The sequence below is a fragment of the Poromitra crassiceps genome (assembly GCF_964638095.1).
Source record: "Poromitra crassiceps genome assembly, chromosome: 2".
In the NCBI taxonomy this organism is placed as follows: domain Eukaryota; kingdom Metazoa; phylum Chordata; class Actinopteri; order Beryciformes; family Melamphaidae; genus Poromitra; species Poromitra crassiceps.
Genome location: NC_139624.1, coordinates 29404996 through 29418421, shown reverse-complemented (window position 1 = coordinate 29418421; position 13426 = coordinate 29404996). Strand labels below are relative to the sequence as shown.

At 44.1% G+C, this 13426-nt stretch overlaps 1 protein-coding gene across 1 annotated transcript in view; it reads right to left on the bottom strand.

The window, feature by feature from the left end:
- The window catches only part of celsr1a (cadherin EGF LAG seven-pass G-type receptor 1a), a gene marked incomplete at its 5' end in the record, with an annotated part of 247920 nt that overhangs the window by 86559 nt on the left and 147935 nt on the right, over positions 1–13426 (bottom strand). The window contains one exon of the mRNA XM_083655165.1: positions 12508–12596. Coding sequence (XP_083511291.1) covers positions 12508–12596 — 89 coding nt within the window. The remainder of the gene's footprint in view (positions 1–12507; positions 12597–13426) is intronic.

The following is a 13426-nucleotide window of genomic DNA, read 5'->3' as shown; positions in this document are numbered from 1 at the left end:
GTGTGTGTGTGTGTGTGTGTGCTCTATGTGTGTGTGTGTGTGTGTGTGTGTGTGTGTGTGTGTGTGTGTGTGTGTGTCTAATCCACAGCCATGAATCCTGAAACATCAACAAAGAGACAGTTAACGAGACAGAGAGAGAGAGAGAGAGAGAGAGGAGGATAGCAGCAAAGCAAGCACAAAGAATGTAGGAATCTGCAATGAAACAAAGTGCATTTCACATCTTGACTGGATATTAACGTATATTTACAAACACTTCCTAGGCACTATAATAGACTACAGCTATTACCTATATCTGAAGAATACCCGTCCAAGGATCCAGCGCAGCGTGCTTTCCCTTCTGTTTTTGTCAATGCTAATTTAGTATCAGAAGACATTTGTAGGCCTAACGCTGAAGGAGACATCGATTTAATATCAGAAGACATTTTGTAGGCCTAACTCTGAAGGAGACATCGATTTAATATCAGAAGACATTTTGTAGGCCTAACGCTGAAGGAGACATCGATTTAATATCAGAAGACATTTTGTAGGCCTAACACTGAAGGAGACATCGATTTAATATCAGAAGACATTTTGTAGGCCTAACACTGAAGGAGACATCGATTTAATATCAGAAGACATTTTGTAGGCCTAACGCTGAAGGAGACATCGATTTAATATCAGAAGACATTTTGTAGGCCTAACGCTGAAGGAGACATCGATTTAATATCAGAAGACATTTTGTAGTCCTAACGCTGAAGGAGACATCGATTTAATATCAGAAGACATTTTGTAGTCCTAACGCTGAAGGAGACATCGATTTAATATCAGAAGACATTTTGTAGGCCTAACTCTGAAGGAGACATCGATTTAATATCAGAAGACATTTTGTAGTCCTAATGCTGAAGGAGACATCGATTTAATATCAGAAGACATTTTGTAGGCCTAACTCTGAAGGAGACATCGATTTAATATCAGAAGACATTTTGTAGGCCTAACTCTGAAGGAGACATCGATTTAATATCAGAAGACATTTTGTAGGCCTAACGCTGAAGGAGACATCGATTTAATATCAGAAGACATTTTGTAGGCCTAACTCTGAAGGAGACATCGATTTAATATCAGAAGACATTTTGTAGGCCTAACGCTGAAGGAGACATCGATTTAATATCAGAAGACATTTTGTAGGCCTAACGCTGAAGGAGAAATCGATTTAATATCAGAAGACATTTTGTAGGCCTAACACTGAAGGAGACATCGATTTAATATCAGAAGACATTTTGTAGGCCTAACTCTGAAGGAGACATCGATTTAATATCAGAAGACATTTTGTAGTCCTAACGCTGAAGGAGACATCGATTTAATATCAGAAGACATTTTGTAGGCCTAACGCTGAAGGAGACATCGATTTAATATCAGAAGACATTTTGTAGGCCTAACTCTGAAGGAGACATCGATTTAATATCAGAAGACATTTTGTAGGCCTAACGCTGAAGGAGACATCGATTTAATATCAGAAGACATTTTGTAGGCCTAACTCTGAAGGAGACATCGATTTAATATCAGAAGACATTTTGTAGGCCTAACGCTGAAGGAGACATCGATTTAATATCAGAAAACATTTTGTAGGCCTAACGCTGAAGGAGAAATCGATTTAATATCAGAAGACATTTTGTAGGCCTAACTCTGAAGGAGACATCGATTTAATATCAGAAGACATTTTGTAGGCCTAACGCTGAAGGAGACATCGATTTAATATCAGAAGACATTTTGTAGGCCTAACTCTGAAGGAGACATCGATTTAATATCAGAAGACATTTTGTAGGCCTAACGCTGAAGGAGACATCGATTTAATATCAGAAGACATTTTGTAGGCCTAACGCTGAAGGAGAAATCGATTTAATATCAGAAGACATTTTGTAGGCCTAACACTGAAGGAGACATCGATTTAATATCAGAAGACATTTTGTAGGCCTAACTCTGAAGGAGACATCGATTTAATATCAGAAGACATTTTGTAGTCCTAACGCTGAAGGAGACATCGATTTAATATCAGAAGACATTTTGTAGGCCTAACGCTGAAGGAGACATCGATTTAATATCAGAAGACATTTTGTAGGCCTAACTCTGAAGGAGACATCGATTTAATATCAGAAGACATTTTGTAGGCCTAACGCTGAAGGAGACATCGATTTAATATCAGAAGACATTTTGTAGGCCTAACTCTGAAGGAGACATCGATTTAATATCAGAAGACATTTTGTAGGCCTAACGCTGAAGGAGACATCGATTTAATATCAGAAAACATTTTGTAGGCCTAACGCTGAAGGAGAAATCGATTTAATATCAGAAGACATTTTGTAGGCCTAACGCTGAAGGAGACATCAATCATATTTTGCTTGCGATGACATCATGCATTGGCGATGTCAAAGGGTGGCGATTGGACGATCTGACTGAGGTCAAGATTGCGCAACTCTAATTTCAACACTATATCAAACAGCTTGACAGAGTTGTGTCCAGCCTCCAGGTAACGTGGTGCATTCAACATCATATCAAACAGTTTGACACAGTTGTGTCAGAGCACATTTCAAATGATATCAAAAGATTCAAAGTAAAGCCTTCTACTTGACGTGTACATTTCTCTCACTAATGCTGCATGGACTTTCTCTCCATGAAAACAGACAAAGAGGATGACGATGATATAAGAAAAAACTGCTTTCAATGAAGAGAGTGTCAACTAGCAGCCTATCAGTTGGCCAGACAGTACATTGTGTCAGAGTAACAGGTGGATGGAGAGGGAGAGTGGCTTGCCCTGTGGTGTGCCTGGGGCAGAAAAAAGTTTGAAAACCACTGCTAGGCCCACATTTCTCAAATGGGGGTATGCGTACCCTAGGGGTACGTGGAGGTACTACAGGGGGTACTTGAGAGAAAGGGAAAAATGGAAAAATTTAAGAATTATGAAAATGAATTAATGTTAAAATGCTCAGGAGGTACTAACTGCAATTCTTTCACTCCATTTCTTATTTTGTAATGTTATATTCTTCAAAAGGTTATCATTCACTCATTGCATCATTATGCTGTTTTCCATTGCAAGGTTCTAAGCAAAATGTTGTAGTCGGGTAAAGGGGGTAACCGAAGCCAAAAAAGTTTGAGACCCACTGCTCTAGAATATACTATGAAGTTACCGGTACTTGCCTTTTTGATTAAAACCACTGCCATATAAACAGCACCAGAGAGAGAGAGGGAGAGAGAGGGGGGGAGGGAGGGAGGAAGAGAGAGAGAGGGAGGGAGGGAGGGAAGAAGAGAGAGAGAGAGAGGGAGGAAGAGAGAGAGATATTGAGGGAGAGAGAAAGAGAGAGAGACAGAGGGAGGGAGAAAGAGAGATATATTGAGGGAGAGAGGGAGGGAGAGAGAGAGCAAGAGAGAGAGAAGAGGGAGAAGAAGTAGAAAGAGTATTGGGTGGCGATAAGAGCTAAGCTAAGCCTGTCTGGGAATGCTGTCTGCCCACCCAGCTGTAAATATCACAGCCCATATTAGCCCACTGAAACGCTATTAACATGTCTGCCATCAGACCCGCATGCAGTGTAAAACAGCATTATAAATACACTGTAAACACACAGGCATGCAGACGCAAAAACAAACATGCAGTGTAAAACAGCATTATAAATACACTGTAAACACACAGGCATGCAGACGCAAAAACAAACATGCAGTGTAAAACAGCATTATAAATACACTGTAAACACACAGGCATGCAGACGCAAAAACAAACATGCAGTGTAAAACAGCATTATAAATACACTGTAAACACACAGGCATGCAGACGCAAAAACAAACATGCAGTGTAAAACAGCATTATAAATACACTGTAAACACACAGGCATGCAGATGCAAAAACAAACATGCAGTGTAAAACAGCATTATAAATACACTGTAAACACACAGGCATGCAGACGCAAAAACAAACATGTAGTGTAAAACAGCATTATAAATACACTGTAAACACACAGGCATGCAGATGCAAAAACAAACATGCAGTGTAAAACAGCATTATAAATACACTGTAAACACACAGGCATGCAGACGCAAAAACAAACATGCAGTGTAAAACAGCATTATAAATACACTGTAAACACACAGGCATGCAGACGCAAAAACAAACATGCAGTGTAAAACAGCATTATAAATACACTGTAAACACACAGGCATGCAGATGCAAAAACAAACATGCAGTGTAAAACAGCATTATAAATACACTGTAAACACACAGGCATGCAGACGCAAAAACAAACATGCAGTGTAAAACAGCATTATAAATACACTGTAAACACACAGGCATGCAGACGCAAAAACAAACATGCAGTGTAAAACAGCATTATAAATACACTGTAAACACACAGGCATGCAGATGCAAAAACAAACATGCAGTGTAAAACAGCATTATAAATACACTGTAAACACACAGGCATGCAGACGCAAAAACAAACATGCAGTGTAAAACAGCATTATAAATACACTGTAAACACACAGGCATGCAGACGCAAAAACAAACATGCAGTGTAAAACAGCATTATAAATACACTGTAAACACACAGGCATGCAGATGCAAAAACAAACATGCAGTGTAAAACAGCATTATAAATACACTGTAAACACACAGGCATGCAGATGCAAAAACAAACATGCAGTGTAAAACAGCATTATAAATACACTGTAAACACACAGGCATGCAGACGCAAAAACAAACATGCAGTGTAAAACAGCATTATAAATACACTGTAAACACACAGGCATGCAGATGCAAAAACAAACATGCAGTGTAAAACAGCATTATAAATACACTGTAAACACACAGGCATGCAGACGCAAAAACAAACATGCAGTGTAAAACAGCATTATAAATACACTGTAAACACACAGGCATGCAGACGCAAAAACAAACATGCAGTGTAAAACAGCATTATAAATACACTGTAAACACACAGGCATGCAGATGCAAAAACAAACATGCAGTGTAAAACAGCATTATAAATACACTGTAAACACACAGGCATGCAGACTCAAAAACAAACATGCAGTGTAAAACAGAATTGTGCAGTTTTACACTGCATGTTTGTTTTTGCGTCTGCATGCCTGTGTTAAAAGTGCACTGTAAATCAAGCCTCAGTTCAAGTGCTTCATTTGAGGCATTTAGCTGATGTTTTAATCCAGTCAGACTCACAATGATGACATCACAGTGATGACATCACAGTGATGACATATTGATCCAGTCAGACTCACAATGATGACATCACAGTGATAACATCACAGTGATGACATATTGATCCAGTCAGACTCACAGTGATGACATATTGGCGGTCGCTCGGACCAAACTCTCTCTAGGCCAGGGGTGCCCACACTTTTTCAGCTTGGGAGCTACTTTTAAAATGACCAAGTCAAAGTGATCTACCAAACATATTTATTTATATATATATACACTGAGTATACAGTGGAAAACAGTGGAACAGTGGAAAAACAGTGGAAACAGTGGAAAAAGAGTAAAAAAAATAAAATAATCCCCTCAATGCCATGCGATCTACCACACTACCTTCGCGATCGACCGGTCGATTGCGATCAACATATTGGGCACCCCCCTGCTCTAGGCCATCCTGCCGCCCTCTAGTCACTTTCAAATCTATTTTAGTTACTTTTTCGACCTGGAAGTGGAGCTAAATTAGCTTTGATTATTACAATCAATACTTTCATTTAGTCAGGATGATCAATCAAAATGTGGAAAACGTAATGACACTGTCCCCGAGTCATACCTATCCATTTCAATGCCGACAGTTGCCCAGTGTAATTCCTCAGTATCATTTTAGATAGTGTTAATTATAATGATGAATGAGAAACAGCTGGCAGTTGTGGTCATATTTGTATTTATATTCAGCATGTAACTATATACAAGATAATGACAGTCAAGTATGAGAAGTATTTTTATGGGTGAAAGACAAATAGTTGTAAACGAGAGCTACGGACAAACTATAATTAGATCCCATGTGATGCAGCTAGACGCTTCCAAGTGCACCAAAGCCTGTGTTTACAGTGTATTTATAATGTAATCATTTCTTTTCCCCTCGCTGTGAGGTGAAAAGAAATGGCTGGTGACTGCACATGTATCAGGGGAAGCATGTGCTGGCCTACAACTCTCTCCAGATCAGAAGATGAGGTGGAACAATGAATGGGGCAGCAAGGAAATTGGCCAAGTACAATTGGGGACAAAATGGGAGAAAATTACATTATTCATGTAAAAATTAAATGATCAAGCATCTACCATAAAAAAAACAAAGGAAAACATCAGATGTTATTTGGTCCTGATGTGATGGGTGCAGGTGGCCTGGCAGATAGCACTAACAGCCATGATTCAACTGACATCCTGTCCTGTGTAACAGGCCACATGATGACATCATCTCCTGTGAAAAGAATCATCATTTCCTGAAGAGACTAAACATCAAAACAGCACAAAACCTCCTGCTGCTCGAAGAATATCCATCTATTCCCTGTGTGTGTGTGTGTGTGTGTGTGTGTGTGTGTGTGTGTGTGTGTGTGTGTGTGTGTGTCTGTGTGTGTGTGTGTGTCTGTGTGTGTGTGTGTGTGTGTGTGTGTCTATGTGTGTCTTTCCTGTTTAGCTTTGCAGTGCCGACATGGCCGATGACTGTCCTTGAGACGTCGCACCGAGCTCAAATAGCGCAGGAATTTCAGAAATGTCTTTTTCCTGCTACTTCTATTGTGTACCATCTTCAATAGTGGGGCACACACACGCACACGCACGCACGCACGCACGCACGCACGCACGCACACACACACACACACACACACACACACACGCACGCACACACACACACACGCACGCACACACACACACACACATGCACACAAACATGAACAGAGACTCTCTATTTGACTGCCCCCCACGGGCATACACAGTTTACACACACACACACACATGCACAGCTTTATAAAACCGACTCACAACCTTGCAACAATGGCAAGTCCATGTCTGTTGTCATGCCAACCCTCCCCCTTGACCTTTTGTGACCTCTGTTCTCAGACAGAAGCTCCTGGGCTCTTCAGAAGAGAGCCGCAGAGGCTTCAGGGGCACCCGTACGCCCAAAACCATAAACAGCAAGGCTATCCCCTCAGAGAGCACGTGTGTGTGTGTGTGTGTGTGTGTGTGTAAACGCATGTTAACGCCAGGTGTAAATGGCCTCTCTGTGTCTTGTCTGAGAAGATCGCTAGTATGTGTGTGTGTGTGTGTGTGTGTGTGTGTGTGTGTGTGTAGGCATTCCATTCAAATGTGTGCACTCTTGCATGCATGGCGCGCACAACCATGATATATGTGTACCTTCATTTGTGGCGCTACATTCATATGTCAACAGGTCTACAGCGAGAACATTACTGTTCAGGCCGTATACATTCCCACTAAATCCCTCCATGACTGACCTAGGATCCAATTACCAACGGCCAATCCTGCTTCTGATCATTGAACAGATGAGGGAAAGCTGACCTGGCATCAGTGCTGCAGTCAACCTCTGGCTAATGAAATGGAATGTGTGACCAGCTCTGTAAATCATTGGTCTGTATTAAGATTGACAGCTGTGGAACGCACTAAGTCCTGCCCCCGTACCCCCATAATGCTACTGGGGCCAGGTGTGTGTATGTTATGCGCACGTATGAGAGTGTGTGCCTTGATCCTGTTGATATTTCTTTCACACCTAAGCATACAGTAGTGTGTGTGTGTGTGTGTGTGTGTGTGTGTGTGTGTGTGTGTGTGTGTGTGTGTGTGTGTGTGTGTGTGTGTGTGTGTGTGTGTGTGTGTGTGTGTGTGTGTGCATTTCACAGCTGCCAAAACTCAAAGTCAAAGCGGGTGGTAAGAGGAGGAGAAGAGGAGCCTGTACTCTCAGTGCAAACTAAACAAACACCAGTAAACTGCAGGGAAACGAAAGAAAGAAAAGACGTAAAGTACAGGAAATCTATTCAGACGGGCACTGTGAAAATTAATCCCTCGTTTCCATGGCGACATCCGCACAAAACACAAGACAACCCAACAGACAAACAAAACAAAGAGCGGCTTCAGTGCCAACAGATTGTACTCTGCAAATAATAGCTGTGGCAGCGAGGAGCCTTGCAGCCATGCTAACAAAGCGCTACACATTTGAGCTATTGTCTCTAACATCACTATCCTGTGCTGCTATTGAAGAGCGGGGACATGCACCCTAAATGCACCACAAACAATAGGTACAAGCGCGACCCTGCAGCTAACACGGCACGGTATGAAACCTTTGATGAATGCTTCACTGTCATGTCTATACAGCATGAGGCCGTATGCCTGCTAGACACAAGCCAGAGGCTGCAGCCTGTGAAATGTGAGAAGTCACGCATTGTAGTGGAGTTGTCTTGGCCAGCGTTGGGCCGAGAAGCGGGATACTCTAACAAGTTCTAAAACGCAGTCGCTGAAATATGACGCTGCATGTCTCAGGACATGAGCCGGTGCATGTCTCGGGACATGAGCCGGTGCATGTCTCGGGACATGAGCCGGTGCATGTCTCGGGACATGAGCCGGTGCATGTCTCGGGACATGAGCCGGTGCATGTCTCGGGAGATGAGCCGGTGCATGTCTCGGGACATGAGCCGGTGCATGTCTCGGGACATGAGCCGGTGCATGTCTCGGGACATGAGCCGGTGCATGTCTCGGGACATGAGCCGGTGCATGTCTCGGGACATGGGCCGGTGCATGTCTCGGGACATGAGCCGGTGCATGTCTCGGGACATGGGCCGGTGCATGTCTCGGGACATGGGCCGGTGCATGTCTCAGGACATGAGCCGGTGCATGTCTCGGGACATGGGCCGGTGCATGTCTTAGGACATGAGCCGGTGCATGTCTTAGGACATGAGCCGGTGCATGTCTCGGGACATGAGCCGGTGCATGTCTCGGGACATGAGCCGGTGCATGTCTCGGGACATGAGCCGGTGCATGTCTTAGGACATGAGCCGGTGCATGTCTTAGGACATGGGCCGGTGCATGTCTCGGGACATGAGCCTGTGCATGTCTTAGGACATGGGCCGGTGCATGTCTTAGGACATGAGCCTGTGCATGTCTTAGGACATGGGCCGGTGCATGTCTCGGGACATGGGCTGGTGATGCCGCTGCAGCTATTTGCCATTATCCTGATACACGAGGGCTGGGGAATAGGCCCTTTTCACAGCTACCGTTTTGAGGTGGTAAAGCAGGAAGTAAAGCAGGTGTAACAAATAGCATTAATGTGGGCCCTGGCACTGGAACACCTACATGGAATGGAACCCTCATTAATGGTATTGGAAGGAGGAAGGGAAGAAGAGGGAGGGAGGGAGGGAGAGAGAGAATGAAAGGGGGAGCGCAGTGTCTTTTGTCTTTTTGTACGAGGCTCTTTTCTAAAGCTGTCCCTCACAGCAGCAGGGCTCACAGCAGCAGAGCACATGTCCCTCACAGCAGCAGGGCACATGTCCCTCACAGCAGCAGAGCACATGTCCCTCACAGCAGCAGGGCACATGTCCCTCACAGCAGCAGAGCACATGTCCCTCACAGCAGCAGGGCACATGTCCCTCACAGCAGCAGGGCACACAGCAGCAGAGCACATGTCCCTCACAGCAGCAGGGCACACAGCAGCAGGGCACATGTCCCTCACAGCAGCAGAGCACATGTCCCTCACAGCAGCAGAGCACATGTCCCTCACAGCAGCAGGGCACATGTCCCTCACAGCAGCAGAGCACATGTCCCTCACAGCAGCAGGGCTCACAGCAGCAGGGCACATGTCCCTCACAGCAGCAGGGCACATGTCCCTCACAGCAGCAGAGCACATGTCCCTCACAGCAGCAGGGCACATGTCCCTCACAGCAGCAGGGCACATGTCCCTCACAGCAGCAGGGTACATGTCCCTCACAGCAGCAGAGCACATGTCCCTCACAGCAGCAGGGCACATGTCCCTCACAGCAGCAGGGCTCACAGCAGCAGAGCACATGTCCCTCACAGCAGCAGGGCACATGTCCCTCACAGCAGCAGAGCACATGTCCCTCACAGCAGCAGGGCACATGTCCCTCACAGCAGCAGAGCACATGTCCCTCACAGCAGCAGGGCACATGTCCCTCACAGCAGCAGGGCACATGTCCCTCACAGCAGCAGGGCACATGTCCCTCACAGCAGCAGGGCACATGTCCCTCACAGCAGCAGGGCACATGTCCCTCACAGCAGCAGGGCACATGTCCCTCACAGCAGCAGGGCACATGTCCCTCACAGCAGCAGGGCACATGTCCCTCACAGCAGCAGGGTACATGTCCCTCACAGCAGCAGGGCACATGTCCCTCACAGCAGCAGGGTACATGTCCCTCACAGCAGCAGGGTACATGTCCCTCACAGCAGCAGGGTACATGTCCCTCACACCAGCAGAGTGGTCTGCACACATGCTCTCACCTGTTCACCAAGACAGACCCCACTGGCCTCATTTAGGGGAGGAGGCAAATTAACTGCAGTTTCAACTTCAAATCAAGAACAACAATTTTGGCGCATTAAATAAGAGAGAAAATTATTATTATTGAGCTTTATTCATCCTGGTAAGAATGGCTCAAGTACTTGTGAATGAGGTCCCACACCGAGCAAACTAAAGCATATCCCTATACAGAAGGCCGGGGTTAGCTTGTTGCCCGTCTGGTTCATATTGTTAGAACGATGCCCGCAGGCTGTGGAAGTTTGTTGGAAAATAACACCTGCAATTGACTACAATGTAAGCCCTTCTAATATAATATTACCTTTGAGTGGATACATGAGCCAGCTTATGAAATATTCGCCGTCTCTTTCTTGATATATTGGCCTGCGTAAAGTGGCAAGACGAGCGGCGTGGGAACGTCTTGACAAACTACTTTAGACACTGTGAAAAAAACACTACTAAGATTACAATAAAAGAGATTGCGTTGATCTTGAAAGTAATGATCAGTTCAAGTTGTTCACACATCCACTCTGAGCTGCTGCTGCGAGGCACATGGAACTCACAAACACTATGAGCTGCTGCTGCGAGGCACATGGAACTCACAAACACATCAACCTCAACTTTTGACCCTTGAAGCAGAAGCCAGGCTCCTCTGCCTTTAGGCAACGCTCGACAATCATTCACTGTCAGCTTAGCCAGAGGGGTTAAACTCACTAGCAGAACCTGCGCTGTTAGATCATCATACCTCAACGTCACGCTAGTCAAAAGCCATGAACTTGTCTTACCCCGCATCAGCGATCAGGGTCAACTGCCTGGCTAGCCTCAAAGACAGCCATGTTTCAAGCAACTTCAGTTCCACAGTAACTCCTGAACTCACTAACTCAAGATAGTGTGTTGGATCTACTTGAAAGAGGCTTACATAATGTTAATCGGTGACCAGAGAGACAATATACAATTAATATTGTAGCTAGTAAAGTAAAATTATATTATGGACAATCAGCATTTTTCAGACACAGGATAAAGTAGGACTTTGTTGAAGGATCCGTTGAATAATTAGCAGATTCAATCAGCATAATATTGACTTTGAACATTGATTTTCACATTGTTGAAAAGGATATACCACAGATAGCAGTTTGAGAATAAATAATAAAGCAATGTGGCGTGTAAATTGAGGAAGACTCTCTGGCACGTCTAGCTTTTATGTTATGCAGCTACACATTGCTTCAACAAGATGGCAGTGGCCCCTATAAGCCTTGAACGGTAGTCATGATGGATTAACCCGATTTCGACAGTCTGCCACACTATAGAGCTGGGACAACAACTGGGGACAGCTGTTACTTTAGCTAGTTTCCGTTCTCTGCGTTCTGAAGAGGTTGAAGCTCACAGACAAACTCTTTCCCTGCCAAGTCAGTGGATACACAAAACCCACAACAAAGCCTTGTCTTCTTGTACTAATACAGTTATTGGGTCAGTTTCATGGACGTGAATAACACTATTATTCCCTCTGTCTTCCTCCTCCCTTTCATACAAAAAGACTTCTCAGAGGGAGAGCGTGATTGAAAAACATCAGTTTCAAACACAGATTAACGTGCTTCTGTGAAAGTGGACAGTTAGGAATTAATCTATTTAGGTCCTTTGCAAAACATCAAAGCTATTCACTTTGACTGGGAGGACACATGTCTCTTCAATTCAGAACTCATGACCAATAACCCATGATTACTCGGGACATACAAAATAATTCTCTGACAGTTTATGAACTCAAGTCCATGCCAAAAGGTGTCCCGCTAAAGCAACAAGTCCCTTTAAAGTGATTTCTGTTTTTTCAACCCTTCCATTAGATCACAATTAAAACAAAAAGCAATCAAATCAACTTGCACATTTGGAGAAAATGTGCAAAGCAAACCCTAACCCTAACCCTAAGCATTGACAACTAATCTTTTCCCCCATGTTTTCAACTGCTGATCATACTGGGGGAGCAGCAGCAGCAGCAGCAGTTGGTTGGTTGGTTGGTTGGTTGGTTGATTCTCTTCCTTACCTTGTTGTAGTAATGCAGCTGGACAGAGTGCCACTGGCCATCACTGACCCCGCCTGGGACGAAGGGCGACACCGTGGTCTTCGTCTCTCCTGGACGGGGGAAGGAGGGAGGGAGGGGAGACAGACAGAGGGAGAGAGATAAGGGTGAGCAAAAATGATTAATATAATGTAATTTAAAACGTCAGTATGTGCTGCATGCTTTCAAGTCTCCTTTAACATTAATACTTAGAGGAACACTCTGCCCATTTTCAACCAGCTTTGTATCATTAGAACATCAGTAGAGTATCAGAAAACTGTAAACTGTTTTGAAGTCTGTCATTTAATTTGACAGTTATTGAGTGTTAAAGTGTGGACCAATCACTGGTCCACACTAACTCAAATTAATAACTCATTATCTCAAAATCAACTCTCAATAACTGTCAAACTAGATGAATGATGAATAGTTTGACAGTTATTGAGAGTTGATTTGAGTTCATGAGTTATTGATTTGAGTTAGTGTGGACCAGTGATGTCACTGGTCCACACTTTAACACTCAATAACTGTCAAATTAAATGACAGACTTCAAAACAGTTTACCGTTTTCTGATATACTACTGATGTTCTAATGATACAAAGCTGGTTGAAAATGGGCAGAGTGTTCCTTTAAGATAAGTTATCCTTTATTTATCCCCTTGGGGAAATTCATCCTCTGCATCTGACCCATCCTCTACTAGGAACCTTCCTAGAACTAGGAGCAGTGGGCAGCCACTGTGCAGCGCCCGGGGACCAACTCCAGTTCTTTTGCCAGTACCTTGAAGTGCAATTGACATTTCCTAAGCCCCACCCCTTTTTTCTTCCTTGGTCAACTTTCCCCTTTCCTGTTATACTAGACACTCGTCTATTGGAGGACTGTTCAAACCACGCCCTCTTTGAACAGTAAC